The sequence below is a fragment of the Anser cygnoides genome, chromosome 27 (assembly GCF_040182565.1).
Source record: "Anser cygnoides isolate HZ-2024a breed goose chromosome 27, Taihu_goose_T2T_genome, whole genome shotgun sequence".
In the NCBI taxonomy this organism is placed as follows: domain Eukaryota; kingdom Metazoa; phylum Chordata; class Aves; order Anseriformes; family Anatidae; genus Anser; species Anser cygnoides.
In genome coordinates, this window is record NC_089899.1 from 4954206 (window position 1) to 4978325 (window position 24120).

A 24120-nucleotide genomic window follows, 5' to 3' on the forward strand; every position below is an offset into this window, starting at 1 on the left:
GCCTGCGCGCGGGAGAGTGCGGCTAGGGGCCCTGACCCTGCCATACAGCTCCGTAACAGCTCCGCATCGGCCGGATGCAGCGATGGAGGCCTGGAGGCTCTCTGTGCCCTCCAAGGCACACGAGATGCGGTGCACTCTGCCGTGCGAGCCCAGCACCCAATGACCTATTTCGCAGGAACTGACCCCAAACGGGGTCGGTTCCCATGAGCCAGGGGGCACCATGGGCCTGTCTGCAGCCAGCAGCTGCCCCTCGCATCCCTCTTTAGCCATCTCACACCGCCGGTGCCTTCGGCACCATCGCTCCCACCTCAGCCACCAACTATTTCAGCCGCTGACCACTCCCGGTTTCCAAAGCAGCTACAGAATTACAGATTAAAGCACTTTATTTTAATAAGAGGCTTATTAACCTATTTATTTTGCACGGGGTCCAGCGATAACACAGAGCGGGCTCCTTCACAGGCAAGCCAGACACGAAAGAGCCTTTGATCTGCTGCCTTTGAGGCAGGCGAGGGCCTTTTGCCTTCCTCACCACGTAGGTGTGGATTTCTTTCTCCTGGCATGGAAGTTCAAAAACAAAACAAAAAGCCAGAGGTCACAGCAGAAGGGCAGCCTCTGCCGGGGAAAGGGGCTCGGTGGGGACGAGCCTGAATGAGGTGGGCTTTTTTTTGGTGGGGGGGCGAAGGCCGGGCGCAGGAGGCCGCACGCACGGCCCCGGCCCACACAGCCAGGCCCGGGCTCCTCAGGCGAGGGCCCGCCGGGTCGGGAGGCAGCGCTTCCTGGGGTGGAAGAGCAGGGTGCAGGTGTCGGCGCTGACACACGCATGGGGCTGAGCTTCGGCAAACACCAACAGCTCCTCCGGGAGGGCCGGGGCCCTCCTCCGGGCACCGCCAGCACGACAGGCGGAGGGCCCCGCCGCCTTTGATATCCGAGGCCAATAAACGGCCATTTGTCGGGAGCAATGTTTTCCCCACATGTCAGCTGCGGTTCAGAAGCTCCGAATTTCACACAAGCACGACGCAGAGACACAAATTCTGCTTCAAGCAGGTTTTCTGTTAAAACACACGGCTCTCAGAGCAACCCAGTGCTGCCGGTTGGAGCCGGGCTTCTGCTCGCTGCCCTCTGCCGCCCTCCGCTCTGAGAGGTGATGCCAGCAGGCCCTCAGCACCCTTCCCTTCCTCCGTCCTCCCCAAAACTGGCAGCTGGGGTCTCGTTTCCACAGGCAGAACCCACAGCGGAGGTTTCAAACCACGCTTTACATTAGCAGCGACAGCACAAAAGCTCCTCAAGGCTGGACACCCGTAGACGTCCCCTCGCTCCATGCTGTGCCAGCACCAGCTATGGGTAGGGGTACGATGTGTCCAGCAAGAGCCACATCTGCAGCCACCCCAAACCCCAGCTCCAGCCCAAGCCCCAGCTCCAGCCCTCCCACAGGACGCAGCCCGCCCGAGCCCCTGTGAGCACGCAAATGCTCCGGCGAGGAATGCAGCCTCGGCCGCTGCACGGCCAGACAGCTCCCATATTCCTGCAAGAACCCTCCAGCCCGCCCCAATTAGCTTTCCTGCAGATCCCATTACTTCTAGCCACAAAGACATTGTTCAGTTTATTCCCCTCTAACAGCCGCAGGAGCATGGCTAACATATTCCTACAGGCTGCTCGGCTTTCTTATAAAACAGCGCAGGCAGCGCACACACCTGGAGCAGCCCCAGCTGCCTGCCTGTGTTACAACTGGTTTGGTTTCCCTTCTGGAGTGAAATCTGATCGTCCCGAATATTGCATTTCACTGGGGCACTCGCGACATAACGTCAGGCCGAGGAGAGCGGCGAGGGCAGGGGGCCGGGCGCAGACGCCGCAGGCTGCTCTGCTCGGGGAGCACCGCCACCCCTTTGCCTTGATAGCACCCCAGCCCCGCTGCGATTCCCCGTTTTCCTCCCATGAAGGAAGGCATGGGCAGTAAAACCCTTCCTCGTCCTGCTAAAATGCCAGCCCCCCCCCCAGGAATGAGGATGCTTTTGCTGGCTGGGTGGCTGAAGCCGCGGGGACGGCAGCGTGGGCTGCAGAGGGAGCAGGGGACGGGAGATCCGCGGGGATCTTTGGTTTATTGGACTCACCGAGGAGGGGAGTCCAGGAGGCACCTTCCGAACCTTTTTGGGCTGTCCATCTGGGTGAAAGAGAAGAAGAGAGGATCAAACTTTCGAAGGGGGTTAGCAGGAGGGAAAGCAAGCTACAGCTAAGCCAGGGACAGAAAATGCAGCCGCAGATAGAGGTCAGACCTCAGATGTCCCATAGCCAAAGGGTCAGCAGCAAGAGCGACTGAGGATGAGCCTCTCCTCCTGTCCCTGACTCCTCGTCCCATCTGCACCCTCGGGGCGGGTTTCACCTGCAAACCGAGCCCGCAGGACAGCTGCAGTAAGGGATGCTCAGCAGGCACAGAAAGGCTGCGCTTGCTCCTTGGATGAGACAGAGCCCATAAATAATCCCTTGCTAGCTTTTTTGGACACAGTTTAACTCTAAGTCGGTTTACGAAGAGAGGATGTGGAAAGAAAACAAATGCAGCAATGGATTTGTATTTTCATTTGTTCCTTAGAAGATAAATATTTTGGAAAGCTTCCCCGCTGCAGGACGGCAGCCCTGGTGCTCATCTGGGCCGGTCCCTCCCAGGTCCAGCCCCAAACAGCTGGCAGGGTGGGAGACAAATTTTGGGGGGAGGCAGTGAGGAAACATCCTGAGGAATGGCTCAAGAGGAAGCACCGGTTAAAAGTTTGTGGAGCCAAGGACTCTGCTGGGTAGAGCTCAGGAGGAGAAATTCATCACACAGAACGAAACGGTGCAAAAAGTCATTTCCCAGGCTGACAACATAAAGCAGCACCATTTTCAAGTGGCAATATCAAAGCGAATGCCTTTTTCTGAAAAGTACTGGAAAAAAAACATGTTACACTAGGTCACTTCTGGTTTCGTTTGCTGGGGAAAGCCCAAAATAGCAACAAAGAGACTTTTGGTGGGGGTGACGGGTGGAACCATGACAAGAAACACAAGTTCTGGTGAACTGGGCCTCGTCTTCACTTGAAAATTAAATTCACACCCAACCTTAACCTCCACTGGAAGCAAAATGCCCAATTTCCAGGTGGATCCAGACGTGGGCAGCTGGGCAGGGAGAGCTCTCAGAGCCAACCCCACCACTGTGGGGTGCGCAGCTCCCCAACCTCGCGCTGCTGCAGCTCGCTTGCAGGGGGACAAGGGCTCTGCCGAGGGCCATCAGCCACAAAAACACCTCGAAGACAGCCCAAGGTCTTCCAGGAACGACTACTGATGTGCAATGTGGCTGGAGGTGTTTTTACAAGAACCTCAAGCCATTTGCATCTTTCACCCAATCTGACATTTGCTGGAAAGAAGGAAATTCCACAGGACTGAGAGTCCAAATTCCCAGGTGGTTTTCGTATATATACTTTAAAAAAAAAAAAAAAAAAAAAGCAAATGCCAGATTTGCACCTATGTGAACACACGGCAGCCTCAGCATTTTGATTTCTGAAGGCAGACCTGACCCAGGCTCAGCACAGACCGAAGCGGTGGCATCTGGGGGTGCCAGAAGCGACTTACCTATGTTGCTCTCAGCACCTCTCCTGCGAGGATTGTTGGGGTAAGAAAAATACTGAGACCCCCCTTTCACCCCGGTGGGGGAAAGCGTGCTCGGACTCGCGATTCCCATTTCGCTGGGCAGGAAACCAGTCTGCAAACAAGGAGACAGAGAAGCCCTTCCATGTGATTACGCTGGAAAACCACCGCGCTCCCTCGGAGAGAACAGAGCTGCCTTGAGCCACCCTTGCACAAATTCAGCCAAGAGAAAAAAAAAAAACAACAAGCCAAAGGGCCAGAAGGAAATAATGTAAATACAGGGGTGGGGAGGAATACGTGTGCAGCAAGAAAAGGGTTTTTCAAGCTGTATTTTCTCACTGGACCCCAGCGAGGCACCTCTCTACAAGCCAGGGGTGCGCTCCAGCAGGTGCCGTAGCAGCGAGCATCGCGATCCCACGCTCACCGTGCCACCTCGTTGCCCACCGGGGCAGGATGACACCCCGCCGATGGTTTTAGCATCACAATCTGCTACGATGGCCAAGAGGAGACGACCGTCAGGCTGACGGGCTCTGTGTCTCCCTCGCCATCCTGCCGGCAAACCCAAGCAGGTGGGAAGCATCTGCTTGAGACCACGAGCTCTGCTCATGTGGCACCCATGAGGGGCCCGTGGGTGGTGGTGTTCTGCTGGGGACCCGGCTGTGAGGTCTCATTCTGCTCGATGTGGTTTCACTGGCTTATTCTGCTGAGTAATGCCCCCCATTTACTTTGGGGTAAGAGCTCTCTCCCTTTTCTCTCTCCCCCTTTTCAGGAACAGCTGGGAGCTGGGGGGGATGCACCAGGACAGGAACAAAGATACAGCGCTCACCCACCAGCAAACCCATGCGTTAAGAGGATGCATTCCTGGAGGAGCCCCTGCGCTGTCTCAACCCCAGCCGTGCCTGAACATCACCCTAAACACACGTTTTATCTCGGTTGCAAGACGTGGGAGAGGTTACACTGTCTGTGGCCCATCTGACCGCACATCTCCAAGTCCCTCCCTGCCTGTAAAATCAAGCCCACGATCCCAGTTCCTCTCCAGTCCATGGTGGCAGGCAGCCAGACCCATCGCAGGCAAAGCAATGGAGCTGCAATGCCTTTTCTCTTGGTGGTTTTCTCTTGTGCTTTTATCAGGGAAAAGTCAAATCTCTCTTTCTAAAAAGAGGAAACTCTCCTCCCTTGTGTTTATCTGAGCTGACCTTGGGGGGAGCCCGACCCCTGGGGAGCAGCACGGCCGTCGGCACTGCCCCTTGCACCTCGGGAGAAAATTATGTGTATTTACGTGGAATTTAACAGGGCTGGCAAAGGGCCTTTGAGTCACAAGCTTAGTTTCAAGCCATCTTCGGAGGACAAGTTGAAATAAAGGAAGACTTCGAGCTTTTGAGAAACCGGAAAGAAAAATGGACTGCTGTAAAGCTCAGCCTCCTCAAAAAAGGGGTCGGGGAGGGAAAGAGTATTCATGTATTCACAGCTGGTAGAATTCCTGCAATCTGTTCCACCGGTCATATTACCTTTGCGCTGAAAACGCTATGCGCCATGGAGCAGCGTGGCCAAGAAAAGCAAGGGGCTGGAGGAGGTGCCGGTGGTCGGTCACTGCTGCCCTGCTCCATCCGCAGGTACCTCCAGGAGAGCCACCGAGGTTTTAAGGCAGCTTCCCAGAGAAAAGGGCATTTCCTTCCCCTTCCTCACCCTGGTAATGCTTCCGGAGGCAGCTACGGGTTAAGTGAATGGGGAGCTGCAAATCTGCCTCAGTGGAGGTGTTTTGGGAAGGAATGACGGCATTTTGGGGAGGGCATTTTGGGGAGGGCGTTTTGGGGAGGACCGCGCTCCCAGGCATCTGTCATCGGACAATTTTCCATCACTTCTCCAGCAAACCAGGTTCGAACCCCCCGCCAGAAGCAGAGCCAGAAGCAACAACTGTTCTGGGGGCCACGGCGAGCAGGCAGGCGGCCCCGCTCGCTGCCCGTGACAAGAGGGGTTTTGTCTCCCCTCCACATCAAACGGGCTCCGTCTCGCCCGCCGCCACCCGATCCGGCCCCGCGCGCCCGCGCCAGGGCCTCTCCCAGCCCGCGGCACCATTTGCCCACCCCCTGTCTGTTACCTTATATCTCCCCCTCCTCCACGAAACCCCAGCAAAACCATAACATTAAAAAGCACGGCTTGGCATCTGTCCCGTTTTTATTTTAGCAGCTTCAGTGGTAAATTAAATCCACTCTGGCACAGACAGCCAGCACAGCTGTTTCAGCAAAGGAAACATCCTCAGTTCAGAGAAGAGGAAATTATGACAAATTTGTGTAAAATTAAAACACGTAATATGTGTGTGTGTGTACATCTATAAAACAAAAAGCTGCCCAGCCAAAAGCTGCTCCAAAAGCTGGATGAAATGGTCAGACGGCTTCCTGGGGCAGCGCTCGGGCACCAGCGCAGGGCTCCGGGGGCTCTTGCAGCAGCACATCGAAGCGGAGGTGCTCGCTCCTTCCCAAAAAGCTATTTCTGGCTGCCCGTGGCAGCAGGCGAGATTATCTCAGTGCTGGTTGACTGCGCTCCCGGGCTCTGATTTACACCCGCGGGATTCCCCACAGGAAGCGAATTTCCCCCCCACTGCACAGCCCTGGTCCTGCCCCTGCGCTTCCCACGGGGCAGCTCAGCGGGGCACGGCTGCTGCTGCCAGGGGCAGCTCTCCCGAGCCGTGTCCCTCCCCGACCAAGGAGATGAGCATCGACAGAACCAGCAGGAACCCAGCCACCACCCGATGCCCCCCCAGGCAAGGCAGAGACCACCCTGCAGACTCCCTCTGGAGCATGGGGTGATGTTAGCCAGAGACGGCTTTCGCTCCCTTCTTGTTTCAAGCACGGGCTTCTCGCAGCCCGAGCTGCTTCCAGCACGCCCGGGAGCTGCGGCGTGGCGTGATGGAGGTGTCGGAGCCGGAGCTGCCCCACGGGAGATGCCGGGGGCGGGAGGGGAGCAGGGAGAGGAGGGCGAGCAGCACCAGCGGTGCTCAGCCCCCAGGCAGGCAGCCGGAGGGGGCAGCACCTCCATCACGCTGCTGGCTCTGACAGCACACGTACAAACCGCACACGTACGAACCGCAGGCACCCGGCAGCCCCTCCTGAGCAGACCGGAGGCTTTTCAGGACCCCTTGCCCGGAGGTGAGAGGCAAGCTGCCAGGGCGCTTCGCGTTCCCCTTCCCTGGGCTCTCACGCCTCGCAGCGCAGCCACGGAACGAAGCAAAAATCCCGACGCGTTTTATCGTTACCTGGTTTAGTCCTGGCATCCCTGTGTCTCTTCCAAACGTGGAGTACGAGGCTCTTTCACTACTCTTCCCTACAGGGGAAGAAAAAACACAATTAATGTTTGGTGTCCGAGGGGAGCAGGGGTTCCGCACACGTGCCCTCCTGCCGAGGCGCGAAGCCCGTTCCTGTAGCAGCTTCCTGCCCCCGCCTGCAGGGGCACCCGCAGCAGGCAGCAGCTTGCTGCTGGCACAGGAGCTCTTCCAAGTTCACGAGCGGCGGGGCTCGCTCGGTCCCTGAACAGCAAAACCCCAAACCGGCTGCGATGCAGGGAAGTGCTTGTGGCCATGGAAACTGGCAGTTTCAGACCAGAGCAAAAAAAAAAACACAAAAACCAACAAAAAACCAACCCTCCAGACATATCAAAAAAAGCCATCCGAATTTGGCGGAGGCAGGGGCAGAGCAAACCCGAAGCCAGGCGCGACTGACCAGACTGCATGCACTTCCCATACAATAGGAAGCACTATCTCAGCAGGACTGAGCTCCTGCTCCTCACGGATTATCTCCTTCCCCTTTCTTGGTGGATATTCAACTTTCCCCAAAACCACGCGGCTCTACAGAGCAGGCATTGAACAGAAAAGCGTCCCCTTCCTCCTCGAGCCCCTGGGTTCAGTCCTGCGAGCAGGATCAGCCCCGCTGCCAGCCAGGCCCACGCGCCCCAGCACCCTGAGCACCCCGCGGCGGCTCCTGCCAGCGCTCAACCTCACCCTGCCCACGCGCTGCTGAGAATAGTGCTTTCGAGGGGGAAAAAAAATAAAAATAAAAAAAAAATAAAAAGAAACCCAAGAGGCACGGTGAAATGTTTCCATTCTGAAACGTCCTCACAGCCCCTTCCCTCGCAGCCACCTCCCTGGAGCACGCCGCGGCCCCGGCGGGCAGCACCCAGGGGTGCCGGGGCAGTGCCGCAGCCCCGGGGAGGGTGGGATGGGGGCGAGGGGGTACCCCTGGCTGGGAGAAGAGGCAATGGCTTTACACTGCATCCTGACAGCCAGCTTTGGGGTTTTCCCCCAATGTGAAGCAAAACAAGACGTTTTTGTAGTGCGGAGCAGGCATTTTTTCACTAAAAAAAAAAAAAAAAAAAAACTGGGCTTAAAATACTTAAGATACACACGGAGTTTTCCCCTGCTGTTAATTACAGGCTATTAACGGTGCTGGGGAACAGGGCGAGGGACAGGAGATGACCTTCAGAAAGGCTTTGGCCAGGGGCAGGACGTCCCTGTCCCAGTGCAGGGGAATGTGCAGGGATGCAGCCGGGTGGTGACGGGCTCCATGAGCCCCCTGCGAAACCCCTTCCCCAGTTGGGGTGATTGCATCCTGCCCCTGGGCTGGCTTAGCAAGCAAAAATGGCAGGGGGAGGATTTTGCCGATCTGCTTACCCTAAAGCCTGCTAAGATGCACTGGGGCTGCAGAGGGGCCGGCAGGCAGCTACAAGCACCACGAAGAGGTTTGGGGGAGCGGCTGAAAGATGGGGGGGGGAGAAAACTTCCCCAAACCAGCCCCAGTGAAACAGGCAGAGAGGTGGGACCGGAGAGGAGGCTGCTTGGTTTTGCCACCCCTGGCACTGACTTAGTTTGGGGCCTTGAACTCAACCCCAAATTTCTGAGCGGGTCCCTCCTCTGCGGCAGCCGAACCCGAGAGCCCCAGGAGGGACCGGGCAGCTCCAGCCCCGCCATTTGGCATCGCTCCTCCCCGTGCTGGCATCCTGACGGCCGGGCCCTGCTGCTGTTTCGTTTCAGAGGCTTAAACGTTAAGTAAACTGAGGTCAAAATGTCAGAGGACAGATCTCTTAAATGACCTAATTTTTAAAAGCGCTTAGCGGCTATATTTGCCGCAGCGCCGGCGGCGTTACACAAATAACTCAACAAGTTGTGTCATCAGGGAGACGGCGATCACTCCTAAACCAGAGGAAAACCAGGGTAATTCCACAATGGTTTAGCTGTTAAGCAACCGCGAGCCCTCTCTTCTGCAAACACGTCGCTGCTTCCACGCACTGTAAGCCAGGGGCAGAGCACCTCGTCCGCCACCAGCCGCCCTGACGGCCTCCGACGCCGCGCTGAAAGGCACGCGAGCAGAAATACGACGACGGCAGCCCGGCGTAAAGTCTGCCCGATCTTTCTCAAAAACCTGCTACTTTCGTCTGACCTGATTCCTGGCGGGAACAAAGCGCGCCTGGTCCCAGCGCTCCGCGGCACCCTTTGATCGGCAGCGCTCCGCGGGACGGGAGCAGCCTCAGAGCGAGCAGGGAGCGCGGCCCCGGTGCCTGCCCGCGCTCTGTTCCGTAGTGACATAGAAAAAGGAAAAAAAGCAGCAGAAATCTCAGCAGCAGAAGTTTTAAATTCAGTTGTCTAGGAAAACAAGGCGGGAGGAGGAAGGCTGGAAGGATGGCAAACTTTTCTGGATCTTAACAAATACCGAGCTTATATAAAAAAAGAGCAGGCAAAGCTGAAGTTGGCAGAAGGAGGTGCTGATTCTGGTGCCGGGGAGATGCCCGGCAGCACAAGCAGCACACCAGGCTGCTCCAGGACTTGGCACAGCCCAAAAAAACAGAGCTAAACCCCAGCAGAGCAGCATGGACCACGATGGAAGCAGCTCTCGGTAGAGCAAATGCCAGGAATCTCCCCAGACACCACCTCCAAATTACTGAAATCCCACAGGATGAGAAGGCAGGCGGACATCAAGCGAACTTTGGAAAAAAATCAGGATACCAAGAATAAAAGCCTTTGAATGAAGAATTGGATTCCAAGGGAATCACATCCTTTGGATTTGCCCCTGCAGCTTTTAGCACGCAAAGGAGAAGCACTGCGGAGAGCACCTTCAAAACGAGGTGCACCCAGAAACTGGCTGGGAGCATTTCATATTTATGGCGTTCACTGGTTTGCTTCGCTGCGAGCCCTGCCATCCACCCCCCTTTGCCAAGCCCTTCCCTTGCCTTCAACCCTGCTCAACAAGTGCTTTCCCAATCCCTCCCCTCTCCCCGGCGTGTCCTCTCTTGCAGGATCCCGCAGCGCCGGCGCTCAGCCAAAGCCCTCCCCAGGGCTGCACCCAGGACTCCTGTTCTCCCCTCCCAAACGCAGGTTTGCTCCCGGAGCGAGGCGAAACAACAGGATAAAAACTCCTCTTTCTCGAGGCGAGCCACAAGCTCCGGGAGGAGCAGGGTCTGGCCTCGCTGCCCCACGTCCCGCGGTCTTTTCGCCCCCGGGGCTGAGCGCGGGCATCTCCCCTCCAACACAAGCCGGGCAGTGCTTTCAAGCAAACCTGCGGTTTTGCCGTTTCTCTCCCCGAGACAAGCCCCGCTGGCAGATGCGCACAAGAAAAGGCGATCCACGTCGCCTACAGGTTCTGCCAGCGCCTGCCGGGAGGACGCAGGTGCCTCGCCGCCGCGCGGCCCCTTCCAGCCCGCGGGGAGTTCACACGGGCGCCCTCGCATCACCCCAGCCCCGGCTCCCACCCACAGCGCGCCTCTCCCAGCCCCGCTAATTCCATCAGGATTACGTCCCGGGGAGAAAGGGGAGGAAAAACGCAGCCAGCCATTAAGAGCGAGGGGGGAAATAGGTTGGGAAAAAAGAAAAAAAAAAAAAAACAGGAGCGGCGACAAGCCCCTGTCCGCAGGCAGATTAAAACCATTGTCCAGGAAGAACACAATCCACAACAGCTCACAATGCACACAAGATTAGAAACACTCCTCTGAAAAGAAGCTAATTACTAGAAATAATTACTAGAAAGAAATCTGTTATGGCTTATCAGTTTCCCTGCTGTTTAAGCAATCCCCCCCCCAACTCCCCCTGCTGAAGATGAATGGTAAAAGAGTGACTGACTTGGAAGATTGGTGAATTAAAACAAAAAACGCTCCTCGCTCTCTGTGACAAGCCGGTTCGTCACCGTGCCGTGTCCCGGCACCCCCCCTCGGGGCAGACAGGGATGGCCCCCATCACCTCGTGCCACCCAGGGCCACGGGGGTCCCCGTCCCACTGTGCACCCCCAGTGCTTGGACGTCGCCAGGACATCGTCACCCAGCCTCGGGGAGCGGCACCGAGGGGACACGGGTTGGGAACTCGTTGGAGGGGGCGATGGAGCACGTGGATGTTGTTACTGCTCCCTGCTCATCGCGGTCACCGTCCCCTGCCTGGCACCAGGGCAGGTTCTTGTTCATGCCACTAACAGCAGCTCCGTTCCAGGGCTTTTTATAAACTTAGCTCATCCAGTCCACTGCAGCGCAGGCCAGTTTCCCACCCGGCCACTCTTGCAGACATCCCTCTCGCTTTTTTCCCAGTGCTTTGCTGATTGGAAGCTGTGCCAGAGGGGGACCCTGCGCTTTGGAAAGCATCTGACTGGAGACTGCCCTCGTGCCATCCCCCTCCCAACGCGCACAAGCAGGGGCCCGGGCAGCCCTCGGAGCCCCGAGAGCAGTGGGAGCCAGTTCCTGGGTCCTGCTGGGGGAGCAGCCCCCCCGGTCTGTGCTCAGTGCCTCCCAGAGCCCAGCTCCCACCGTGCCGGGTGCCGTGCGCTCACCTAAAGACCACCGGGGAGCCCCAAACGTCACATTTGGTGTCCCAGCTGAACGGAAAGGAAAGCAGCACTTCTCCTTTCAAAGGGTGCTCTGCGAACTCAAAACCAGTCCTGGGGGAGGCGTGCACTGCGTGGGGCATCGCTGCCATCTGCAGAGCCTCCCTGCGAGCCCAGCGCACCCGGGTGCCTGCAGCGCCCGTACCGCAGCCAGCAGCGCCCGTGCCTCCCGCCCCCCGAATTCATCGCCCACTGCAGAGAACCACACGTGCTCCGTCCGTCTGGGATCAAATCTCTCCAGCACTTTGCGCCGGAGCTTTGTGCCCCCTCCCCAGCGGGGGCTGTTGAAGCATTTTTCTCCCCACGGCTGCTCAGCCACGCTGCACGTGGAGGGGAGCCCTGGGCCAAAAGGCCGTGGTTTCCGACAAGGACAATGTTCCTCCTGAAATGTTTCTTCTAGCGGTTTCTGATCCTCCCTGAAGAAATAGAGGTTGAGTGGGAAACGGATACAAGCTCTTATTTTGGAGAAGGGTTTACGTGAGCGCATTTCATGCACCTTTTGCCCATCCGGTACCACCTGATGTGTCTGTCCATGCTAATCTGCCCCTTCCACCTCCTTATGCTTTAAAATTCATCAGTCCCACTTGACTGCCCCGTTGGCATCACCTTTCCCAGCTTGTGCCCCCTGGGGGGAACCTTTTGGGAAACCAGGGAGTGACACACTGAAGTGACATCTCCAAAGCTCACACTTCCCGCCCACTTCGCTACTGCTATCATATGCAAAGGGATTTTTTTTCCTGCTCTCCTTTCTCTCATCTTCCATTTATGATTTTGCCACTTGAAAAGTTTTCAGTTTGGCAAAGGGGAAGAGAAAACTCCACCTGTGGTCTTCCTCCAGCCTGTCATTCTCAGCACAAGAGCACGGAGGCTAAGCAAAACCGATTTATTTATTTTGGAACCTGCTCCAGGAGCCGGTGTTTTCTCCTTTAACCGCATTCAATTTTAGGCACAAAAGAGACTTTGAAACATCCGGAGGTCCCTGCCCCTCCTGTCTGCACTTTCCCGGCCCCCCCACCCCAGCTCCCGTCCTGGTGGCGGGGCTCTGGGTGCTGCGCCCGAGACCTCGCACGGGCAGCAGGAGGGCTGGGGGCAGCGCAGGGCGCTGGGTGCCACCGCTTCGGTGGCAGCTGCTGGAAGTCACCGCCGGGGCGGAGGCGGCTCCGGCTCCACGTGCTGGGGACCGGCTGGGTTCGCAGCCCCGTCGGGGAGTGCCGCGGTGCTTGCCAAGCACCGGGAGCCCTGGCTTTGAGAGGAAGCCAAACGCGTCTTCCCTGCACACATCAAAGGGGAAACCTCCGTGTTCCTCCCCGGGCAGCTCCTTCTCGGCTGGAAGCTCTCAAGGCTGCCTCTGCCCCCGGCATGGGATGGGCTGGGAGGGGTCCTCCCCCCGCGCACACCCCACGAAACCCTGCTGCATTACATCAAGGCTCCCCTGCCTTATTAAGGAACATCTCTCCTACTTTGCTTACATCCTCCTGGGGCAGAAAATGAGAAGAAACAACCGCCCGCGCAGAGGGAGCCACTCGGAAACGCTCTTCCACCTTTGGAAGGCGAAGGACAATCGAACGTCCCGCCCCAGCAGCGAGGAGTTTAACGGGGGGAGCGGGGCTAAGGATGAGCCCCATGCCCCAGACACGGGCCAGGAGGAGGAAGCGCGCTGACAGCCACTTCCCAGTGCTGCCCCGCTCTTCTCTTCCCCTTTCTGACCAGCTCTGGAGGAGGAACCTCAGAGCGTGGTGGGGATTTTCTGCTTCAAACACAATTCCCTCTGCTAACCCCACCCTTGCAACCACGAGCGCTTGCTGGAGGGCTCGAGCCACCACTGCATGGGCAAAGGTGGGGAGGACTAACCCCAAATCCTGGCCTAATGTCATTAGAGCTCTCTAAGACCTTCAAGATGGCTATTTTCTGCTCTTAATCTCTCTCCTTCCACCCCCAAGCTGGGAGAGGGAACCGGGTACATCGTGGCACGCACCCCAGTCCCGCAGGATCACGGTCCCTGGCACAGCGAGGCGTGCTGTCCCTTGTTTTGCCCGGCACAAGGAGCTGAGGAGCTGGATGAGGGATGGAGGAGCCCTGCAGAGGGCTCTGCCCGAGCAGGACACAAAAAGAGCCCCCCCCGAACCCCAGTGCCTCAAGGAAGGAGCACCCTGGCTCTCTGCCCATGGCAGCAAGGCTGGAAGGCAGAGCATCCCGCCACCACGAGCCTGTTGCAAGACCTTAAGCATGGGCTGCGTCTATTCCCCCCCCGCATGCCTTTCCACCCCTGATTACCAGCTCCTTGAGAGCAAACTCAGCCCTTCCCGTGCCAGCGCAGCAGGCATCAATCTCTGTTATCGCCCTCGGGTGCTACTGCAGAACAGGGAAAAATAATCACGCACATAAAATCCAGAGGCTGCCGCGCACATCAGGCACTGACGAGACCCTCTGGCCAGCAGCCCCTTTAACCACAGCTCCGATAGCCCCTTCTGGAGCGGGTGCGATGGGGGAAGCAGGAGCGCTGGGCAGCGCAAACGCTCCCGGTAAGCACGTACCGCTCCCTGTTAGATCGCCCCGGTTTAATCCCACCCCTACGGGGCAGCGGAAGGCACTTACCCACTAGTCCAGGTCCCAGGAATGGTGATGAAGATATGCTGTTGTGCGACGGCAGGTCCCTGTGCTCGCCGTAGTGGGGGCCTTCACCATAGCTCTGCTGAAGCAACACGGACATGATCAGCGGGTGCCCGGGGACGCTGAGCCAAACACGCAAGGCGTGCGTGGGTATCGACCTACACGCGTGCCCGACCTAACGCGGCGCGACGCTGCCTGGTGCTGCACGACCTGATGCCGGGGGGGGAGGAAGGAAAAAGACCCGAGCTGCTACTGTATGGGCAGTCCCTGGAGAGACCAAAAAACCCCAATCAGCCCCCAAGTCGCATCAGCGCACCGCACAAACTGGAGAGGCCGGGCTGTTGGGGCGCAGTGCCTCTCGCAGCGCGAAGGGTCAAAGTCAAAGGCAGCTCGCGAGCAGGGCACAGAAACGATCCCACCCTCGCGGCGGGGAGCGGGCAGCGCAGCTGCAGCGTTTGGAGGGGACGTGGCACCAAGGCAGGGACACAGGGAGGCTTTGCCCCATGCTGGTGGCTCCTGAACAGTTTCTGCCTTTGCTCAGCGGCTCAGCACCCGCCAGGTGAGAGGCAGAGAGCCCCAGAACCCCCCCAAGCCGGGGGGGCAGAGGGGGAGAGGAGGAGGTCTATAAAAATGAGAAATGATACAGCGCCTGCTCTGCCACTGACCTAAGGGAAGGGAACGGTGTCATTGCGAAAACGAATCACACAAACCCATTAAAACATGAGCATCTGTCAAAAAAACACCATTTCAATTAAGTTAATGTCTTTTCTCTCTTCCCCTCCTCAGGCCCCAGTTCTGTGCTGCTGCAGCCTCGGCTGCTTCCCGACAAAATCCTCCCAGTTCTCCCCATCCTCAGCCCCATTCGGGGCCCTCCCCAACCCCGCCGCGCTGAGCCCTCTTCTCCCCATGCCCAAACCCGAGCATGGGGAGAGGGAAGACCGCAGGCTCCAGGTCTGGGCGAGGTTTTTGCCCTCTCCAGGGGCACCTCAAAGCAGCAAAGCCTGCGGGGATGAGGTCGGGGCCCCTCTGCCCGCGGTGCCCCCTCTGGTAACAGAAACAACACTCAAAACGGGGCAAAAAAAGCTGTTCCAGGGCTAGAGCCAACCTGGGCACAATGTGCGCACTGAGAGGCCATCGCAAAGCCCCAGTTTATTTTCATTTGAGCTCGGTGTTTGTGCTTTATCCTTACCCTTCCTTGGTCAAATGTGGAGCTGTTTTGATCTCCCGTTCCCCAGGAACCTGATCCCGGTCTTTCATCCAAACCTACCGAAAAACAGGAAGAACAAAGGTTACTCTTGCTTTATCAGCAAAGCCTCAAAGGTGTTCTCGCAAAATTAACTCTTCCTTCTACAAACAAAACAATATTTTCATTAATAAACCACTTCCACTTGGCGTGACCGATCCTCCCCTCTCCATCCCCACCTTCCCACTTCAGCTGGGAGTTCAAAGCCGATCCCACCGCAGCCTGGAAAGGCTTCAAAACACGGGGCAGTGGGAAGAGGAGAAACGAGTATTTTACCTCCGCGTTACCCCGCGGTGCCGAGGAGCCTGCTCTCCCCGAAGCCTGATGTTTAACAGGGCTGCAAATTAAGAACCGATCGCGCCCATCCCGGTGCTCCACGGGACCCGATTTTTGCTTGTGAGCAGCGTGCAAGCAGACTTGCCCACTGCTGGATCATGGGCTAAAAAACTCTGTTCTCCATCAAAAGAGCACACAAGCCTGAAAGAGCCTCGGGTGTGACGTGCTGGGGCACACCGCTACCTGGGGCTCACGCTTGTTCAAGGCTACTTTTGATGTAAGCCCCGTGCTCCTGCAGAGGAAGGTGCGCGGACGCTGCGGCTCCGACCAGAGCCTGCTCCCACCCGGGTAATTTTTAGCCCTCCGAAGCGTGTCCCGCGCAAAGGTGACTCAGCCCAGGATGGCAGCGGCCCAACGGGAGGGGTTTTGCAACGTGCCTGCTCGCAGGCTGCGGTAGGAAACCGTCTCCTTTCATCGCCTGCCAGGTCCGCCCAGGCTGTGCCTCTTGGGCGACCAGCACACGAGGTGCCCGAGGGAGGTGGCCGGCGTCCACCGGGACAGAATCGCCCGGGGAGCCGCAGCAGCCGAGCTCCGCGGTTAAATCGGGCGCCGCGACTGCACGGAGGAAACTTCTCCTGGCAGGCGAGGCTGGAGCCCTGGCCCGGCCGAGCAGTGGGATGTCCAACCCGGCGTGCGGTGGATGGGAGCTAGCACCCAGGGCTCACGTCTGAGGCATCACGAAGCCAGAGCGGACAGGATCCTGCACCCACGGGTGCCACGGGAGACCGGCACGAGGCAGAGGCCGTGCCTCCTCCACCTGCTTTCACCCTGGTGGGCCAGAGCTGGGTCGGCTGCGGGGCTGCTGGGGAGAGCCCCCGAGCCCACAAGAGGGTTGGAGCCGCCTCTGCCTTGAAACTGTGCACGGACCCCGTCCCCATCCCCGAAGCCGGGGGCTCCGTGGGCTCCCCCTGCCCCGGCCAGCTCCGTCAGGGTGCCAGCAGCCCGGGTGCCGGCAGGATTTACGGGACATTGGGCTCCCAACAGAGCGGCCCCGACAGGAGGAACTGGGGGAGCAGCGAGGGCTGGGCAGTTTCAGGGCGCACTCTGCCTGCATTTTAGCAAAGCTGATTATTATGGCAAACACGCCACGTATTTGTCTCCTCCGCTCCCCTTACTGTTCATTTAACCAGAAACTTCTTTCAAATTACATCCTTCTATTTCTGTGCCTTTGTGTTAATCATTTCCCCAGAGAATTGGTGTTTAATTGCTGTCTAATTTGCATAATTATGCATATTAATCTCTACACCTAATGAATATTCATAATTCTCATTTAGATTTTGTTTTCTAATCAAAAATTTCCAATGTGATTACTGTGCAGAGCAGGGATAAGCCTCTAATAATACCTTGGATACTAGGGAGAATTACTGCCAATTCTCCCACCTCCTACTTCCTAGAATAAACTTTTGCTTTGCTAATGTGTTTTTCTAAAGCAATTCATCTGCATACCCCGCAAACACCAGTGGAGATCGGGAGGCAGAAAGGCTCCTTCTATTCACTTTGCTTTCCCGGGTACTTTTTGAGCATCCCGGCAGTCGGGGTGACGACGCAAGCAGCAACCGCAGCCTCAGCCACCCCTGGCAAAAACTCAGCCCCTCGTGCTGGAAGGACAAGGACGGTGGCATGCCCCGGTGGCTGCAGCCAGCGAGACCCCCCCGGCCCTTCTCCAGCCCCCCCGAACCAAGAGGAGCCGCCCCAGGGGGGGATGCTCAATGGGGCAGCCTCCTTGGGGGGGGGGCTCTGGTGCCTGGAAGCCCGCGACGAATTTTTGCCAAAATCCCCAATAATAATAATAATAATGACAAAATAAAATAAAAAATCAAAATTCACTGCCAGGCTTGCCCAGGGAAGGAGGGAGGAGGCGGGGGCTCAGTACAGGGGGGAGCACCAAAGGGCCCGCTCGGTGCCTGAAGGCTCCAAGAGGCTCCGGTGCCGACAAAGCCTGGGGGGAGCCGAAAGGGCCCTTGTGCCTCCAGGCATCCACGGGGCTGCGGTGAGCTGAGGCTATCGCTCTCGCATCCGGCCAGCAAAGCCAGCGGCACGCAGCCCAGCAGCAGGCGCAGAGACAAAACGGGCTCGGGAGCCTCCAAACGTGCCCGTGCCGGCACACCGCGCGGCGGGGCCAGCCTGAGGACCGGAGCCTTTCCAAACAGCTCGAAAAAAGAGTCTCACATCTTCCCAAGCCATAGCAACCGGGGCGAAAGGTGCCTTTTCAGGCACGTCCCATTTTCAGCCTGGAGCTGTTCTAAGAATTCAGGCGTTTCTGGGATGAAGCCAGGACTAAAAAACCACCCTGCCCACCTTACATTTCTGGCAACCGCCCCAATGTAGTGCCGACCTGCTCTCCCCACCCTTTGTATCAGACCTACGACTCGGCAGCAAATGCCCTCTGCCAAACCCGTGAAAACCCAAAGGCTGGCCAAAAGCAGGTGCTTCTGGAAAATCACCCACCCGAGGCTCAGCCCACACCCCGCAAGGCTGCGAGGCTGCTGCCGCCACCACCCACGGCCACGCTTCCCCCAGCCTGTGACGCTCACCCATCGCTCCTGGTGCTCCGGAGCCTTCCCCACGGCACCAAGCAGCTGGGCTGGACCCAAAGAAGAGGAGGAGGAAGGGGCAGGAGCAGGAAACGGAGGCGTCCGGGCTGAGAAGGGCCCAGGGCGGCGTTTGGGACAGGCTGCAGCAGCTCCAGCACATCCCCAGGTGCTCGCCCAAGGGTGTGCAAGCCTCTCACCAGGACCCTTTGGTCACAGCGGCCCAGGGGACGAGGCCACACGTCTTGTCCCCATCCCGATGGAGATCGGGAGTGCTTTGGGCACTGCCGCTGAGTTTCCTGCCTGCGGGCACTGCTCACGTGCTGCAGGGAGAGCTGTCGGGCTCCCCCAGCTCTGCGAGCACACCAAGCCTCCAAAAGTCACACCCGAACCCCTCGAGGGGGACTCCAAAAAATCCCCCCTGGCTCAGGGACCTGCCTGCAGGACAAGGCCGTCACCTCCTGCGCTCCCTACCTGAGCATCCCCGCAACGGGACGGGGACCTGCGGGCACCTCCCTCCCTCCCCAGCCCTGCCTCGTCCCCAGAGCAGGTTCCCTGCACACGAACGTGCACAAGGTCCTGGGCAAGAAATAAAGCCAAGGCCCCAGCTGAGATCGTATCCAGCTCGTGTGGCAGGGAGCAGGATTGCTTTTGCACCAGCAAGCGTAATCCTGGCATATCCCAGCTTTTGAGCTCTGCAGCGCTGAAAACGCTCTCCCAGCGCAGGGCACGCGCACAGTTTCTGCAGACACCCACACGTGCACGCAGCTGGTCGGGGCCAACTTTATTTTAAAATAAAACCCTTTTCCAACTAACCAAGTTCAGGCATACTTTCCAATTCAGAAAAGACAAAAATAGGAGCTACCTCCTCTCTCCATTAATACAGTTATTAAAAAACGTACAGATTAATTGTGCATTTTAATAACCCTGATCATGAATATTCATAATGCATTTCTTGCTCATGTTCTAATTAAAATGTACTAATAGAATAAGATGTAGCTGTCAGACAGTCATTTTTTTTTCCTTACGATTTCTGTGCCACAGCTAAGAAGAGCTGATAGACAAGAACCGCTCTAAGCTCTCAGCACGGATAAAAATAACTTGCCCAAACAGCCTGAGTAAAAGCCCTCCGTGCGCCACGAGGCCCTGCATGCCCTCGCCACCCCAGCACACCCTCTAAGGACACATTCAGACCACGGGGGCTTTCAGTTACGAGTGAGAGGAAAGGTGAATTTAGCAGTGCATTTACTACCCCAACTTTGCATGCTACGAAGCATCCCCTGCCTTCTGCATCCCCTTCCCAAGGCGAGCAGGGTGCTGGTGTGTTTGCTCCGAGACGCCTGTCCCGCCCCACACGAGCTGTCCGGGCCCCGGGAGCAGCTCCCCACGCAGGAGGGAACCTGCAACTCTGAAACCAGCAAACTGGTTAAGGAGGGCGTGTGGTTTTCTGCCCCGTTCCCACATCCCAGCAGCGGCCACGTGCGCTCCTTCCCACCCTGTTCTCCGCAGGCTGCTCCAGCCCCCGCGCCCGGGATGCCTGGAGCTGAAAACGCCATGCAGAGATGCTGGCTCTGGCTTCAGTCAATAACCAGAGCCCTGGCTGCTACCTGGGAAGGTGTCCTGTCCCTTGAGCCATCGGAGAGCCCCACGGCTTCAGGAGGGGCGCTTCTCGGAGCTTTCAACTCCTCAACCCCAGCACAGCTCCGGGATGCAGCTGGCAGGGAGCGGGGTTGGGTGTTGGATGTCTCCACCATCCAGCCACTGCAGGTCCTTCACCAGGAGCTCAATCCCCAGTAATCCCTTTGCAAGCAAAACCCACGGGGCAGGCAGTGCTCCCCTGGGCCCAGGGGACACGCAGGGACACACGGAGTGGGACATCTTGCCCCCAAGACTGCTCAGTCACCGTTTGTGCACCAAGACCAAGGGCTTGCTCTTAAACCCTGCACCAAAGGACACCTGGAGGAGCACACGTAAAGCTGCAAAGCTGTGGTCCAGTACGTTCAAACGCCTTGAAGATGCCTGGCTTTTGGCCTCAGAAGAAGGCAGTGGCAGCCCCACACTGGGGGACACTGGCGGGGATGTCACCGGGGGACGCTGCGCGGCTCGGGCTGCAGCTGAGCCGGGCTGAGCGCTTCCCTCCCCCTGATGCCTCCACCCTGCCCGGCACAATCTGTCAGCATCAAAGCGCCCTCCTTAATCTGATTCTCATCAAAATACCCTTTATTATTATTATTTTTTTAAATAAATCTATTAGAAATATTAAGGCCAAGCCCCTGCCCTGGGGACAGTCGCAGCCCTGGCTTTGCTGGCGGACGGCAATGCCCAAGCACGAGCGAGGCGGCTCTGGTGGCCCTCGTTGCAGCAGGATGGGAATACAGAGCTGGGAATAAAAACCCCACAAGCAAAAGCCCACCAGGGCCATGCCCGTGAACACACCGGGCAGCACAGAGGGTGCCCACACGACGCCCAGTGCCTGCCTCCGCTGGAGGTGGGATGCTGCGGTGACAGCCACCGGTGCCACCGTAATTTGATTTGAAAGAGAGGTGACAGAAGGCTGCGTGATAAACACTTCCAAATTAAGCGGCTTTGTGTCCTAATCGCTCTGGCGATCAGCCTCACAGCAAAATCTCCGCTAAAAGGGATTTGAAATCAATAAAATTAGTCGACTAGTAATTAGCTTTAGTCCCAGTCAAACCAGCAAACTTGTTTTTCCTGGCGAGGGTTCGCTCCCCGGGCCCACGCGCTGCCGCCCGGCAAGAAACAACGGCACCAACGCATCCCAACACCAAGGCATCCCCAGGGAAAGCCCCCTCGGCCACTGGCATGGCCTCGCCAAGGGGAAAACCGGGGTGTTTCGGAGCGGCTGCCTGTTTATTTACCAGCCCCGTCCGCCCCCGAATAGGAAAAAACAGATTTGAATGGGAGGCAGTCGCCGGCTGTTTACAGGACGTTGATTGTGGATGGGACTATACAATTTGTTCACTTCCTTTTCCCGGCGCACGACAAAACAATTCCACCCCCCCAGCCCCCACGCAAAAAAAAAAAAAAAAAAAAGGAAAAAAAAAAGGAAAAAAAAAGCAAGAGCAAGCAGGGCCGAACACCTGGAGGGCAGCTCGGGATGCTCAGCGCTGCCAGCCGCAGGGCAGGGAGGGCTCCGTGCTGCTGCTGCCAGGGAAGGAAGCGAGTGCTTTGTTGGGCCCTCCGGATCAGGCCCCCCAAGGAGGGATGGACCCTGAACGAGGTCACCTCGGAGCCTGCCATAGCAGAACCCTACAGGTTTATGGGGCAGACCCTTCCCCGTTTATCTTTGTGACGATGAAAGCACGAGGAATTCAAAACCAAGGCGCACGCGGCCATGCCGCACAAGCGCCCGCACCCCGACCCTGAGGGGGACGCCTGCTGCTGGCTCCCCGTCCCCAAACAGGGATAATTTTGACTTAAAAAAAAAAAAAAAAAGCTGATTCCACCACTTCTGTGGCCATTAATTCCTCTGCTCTGCATCTGCTCTGGCATGTCCTGTGTCGTGTTCTGGTTCAGCAGTTGCTGCGTGGTCCATACTCTGAGTGGGATTTTAGGAAATATTTGGGGCCGGGGAAAAATGGGAGAGGTACCCCAAAGAGAGCAAGGAGAACTGATCCATTCCCCATTGGCTTCGGGCAAGGGATGAGTATGGAGACAAAGCAGGAAAGAGAAATTAAATCTACAGATAAAACAAAGCCAGAAAGGGCAAAAAAAGCCAAGGAGGTATTTTGTACTCACAGGCTTTTGGAAGATGGTCTGGGAGATGATGCGCGCGGCGTTTCCAAACAGAGCTGCATTTGCAGCCCCTGCTGTGGGTTAGGGAAGTGCTTAGCCTGGATTTCTGAGCCCAGGGGTGGCTGCGAGAGCTCTCGCAGGACGGGGCAGGCTCCACGGCAGCCCCCAGGCCAGGATCAGGGGCCAGGGCGATGTCCCAGGAAGGAGCAGAGAAAACCAGCAGGCACCGCACCCTGCACAGGGGCAAGGGGTGCCTGGTGCCGAGAGCAGGGACAGGGCCCCCGCCCCTGTTGGTAACAGGGATCAAGGCAGGAGCTTGCCCCCTCCAAGACATAATTAAGAAAATAAATCACCTGGACCAGCCCCATCGAGGCCGTGCAAAACAACGGCGCGATGTGCAGGTGGTGGGAAAACGCTGCACTGTGGCCCTTCTCCTCGGGGGAGAGGCCAAGCTGGACGGGTTCGTTAAGTTAATGACAGCCAACGAGGCGAGGCCAAGGCAGCGAGGCCAGCGGGCCTCCCGAGAACAGCCAGGCAGCCCGCTCCTCCTGCAGAAAGGCACGAAGGCACGAAGGCCTACCTCCCAGCCCCGAGTACGGCCAGCAAGATGCCACGGGGAGAAAGAAAACAAACCTGTGACGACAACCAGAGGGAAGAAAATAAACTTTAAAGCTCAAAACACTTCCACCAGCTGCGAAAACAAAGGCACAGCAACGACCAAACAAGAGCACAAAGGAGCAGCACGAAAATGGGACAGATGATAACGGGGCTGGGCCAGGCAGTGCCTTCAGCAGGTCGGCAGCACGTGGGCCGGTCCCGCTCGTGTCCCTCGTCCCCAGCCTCCCCGGGAGGCCCTAGCTATGCCCCTCGCCCCCAGCCTCCCCCCGTGCCCACCGCCCCATTCTCGCTTTGCAAGGAGCAGGATGCCAAGCGGGGACAAACCGCGGGGACACGTCCAAGAACAATGTTAATGTTGGTTTAAGGCGGGCTGATAACAAACGTCAGAATTAGCCTGGCTTTGTTAGCACCTTGGATTACGGCGTAATTCAGAGGAACAGCTCTGCTACCCGCGGATGGAGAGGCCCAAAAAGCGAGGCGACAGCTTCCAGGCAGCTGCTGGCAGCTCCGAGGGCACCAGAGGCCGGGGGCGGCGCAGAGCTGACCCCGCAGGCCCTGCTTCAGCATTAGCCCCCGAGGGGCACAGCGCAGGACCCCCCCTGCTGTCCCCACACATTTTTGTTGACCCCAGGAACATGCCCCAAAGCCGTGCTCCCAGCGGGGCTTTGGAAAACCAGCGGGAGGGAGCGCGGCGCCGGCCATTGGCCTCGCTGCCCCTTCGCCTTCCCCGCGGTCTGCTCCCAGGCATGCAAACTTGAAAAAGCTAATAGTATTAAATACAGAAACCCAAGGAAGTACGAGGAGTCCTTGGCCTACACGCTGGACTCGTGCCACTCCAAATTCCCGTTTCAAAGCCCCTCTGAGACCTCCGAGGGCTTCTTGGGAGCAGCGAGCCCACAAGGCAACCTAAACACGAGGACAGCCCCGCAGAGAACTTCTCTTCGTGTCCTGCATCACATACGTCCGACAACATCAACATGTCTGCTACCACAAAACAACTTAAATCCAGCAGATAGAGGCTTATCCGTGAAGCAAGGGGTTATATCCCATTAAACAGAAAGCTTTGGGGAGAGAGGAGCGAGAGTAAATCCACATCCTGTTTTTTCCAGCTCATTTGTTTTACCACAAAGTTGCACACTCATGAAAGATGCAGACACTCGACACTAACGCACGCATTGTTGTCCGAAGAAAGAATTCATTTTGCTGAGCGCGCACAGCAGCCCGATGCCAGCGGGGAATGAAATACGATGGCTGCGTGTCCCCCGGGACGCCACGCACTGACCTTTCGGATTTCGCAGACAATCGTGTGCTTTGCATATACATACAGATGCTCGCACACCCAGACTATTTTGGTTAGAAGCATTTACCTCTATTTCCGCTCCAATTTGCATCTTTCCAAGTATTGTTTAATTTGCAACGTAAAATAAAATGAGGGCGTCAGAAATGCAATGGGGGCGCTGTCCTTTTGCAGGGGAATATACATCTTTTCCCGCTGGGTCTCCGTTGCTCCCAGAGCAGGAAAATAGGAGCCAGAAGCCCATTTACTTCCACCTGACCGTCGAAAATG

At 57.5% G+C, this 24120-nt stretch overlaps 1 protein-coding gene across 1 annotated transcript in view; it reads right to left on the reverse strand.

Moving 5' to 3' along the window:
- Window positions 1-24120, reverse strand: part of TCF3 (transcription factor 3) — an 80840-nt gene that overhangs the window by 27390 nt on the left and 29330 nt on the right. The window contains exons 4-8 of the mRNA XM_066984016.1: window positions 15259-15332; window positions 14055-14151; window positions 6863-6930; window positions 3595-3724; window positions 2109-2158 (exon numbers count right to left, since the gene is read on the reverse strand). Of these exons, the coding sequence (XP_066840117.1) occupies window positions 2109-2158; window positions 3595-3724; window positions 6863-6930; window positions 14055-14151; window positions 15259-15332 (419 nt within the window). The remainder of the gene's footprint in view (window positions 1-2108; window positions 2159-3594; window positions 3725-6862; window positions 6931-14054; window positions 14152-15258; window positions 15333-24120) is intronic.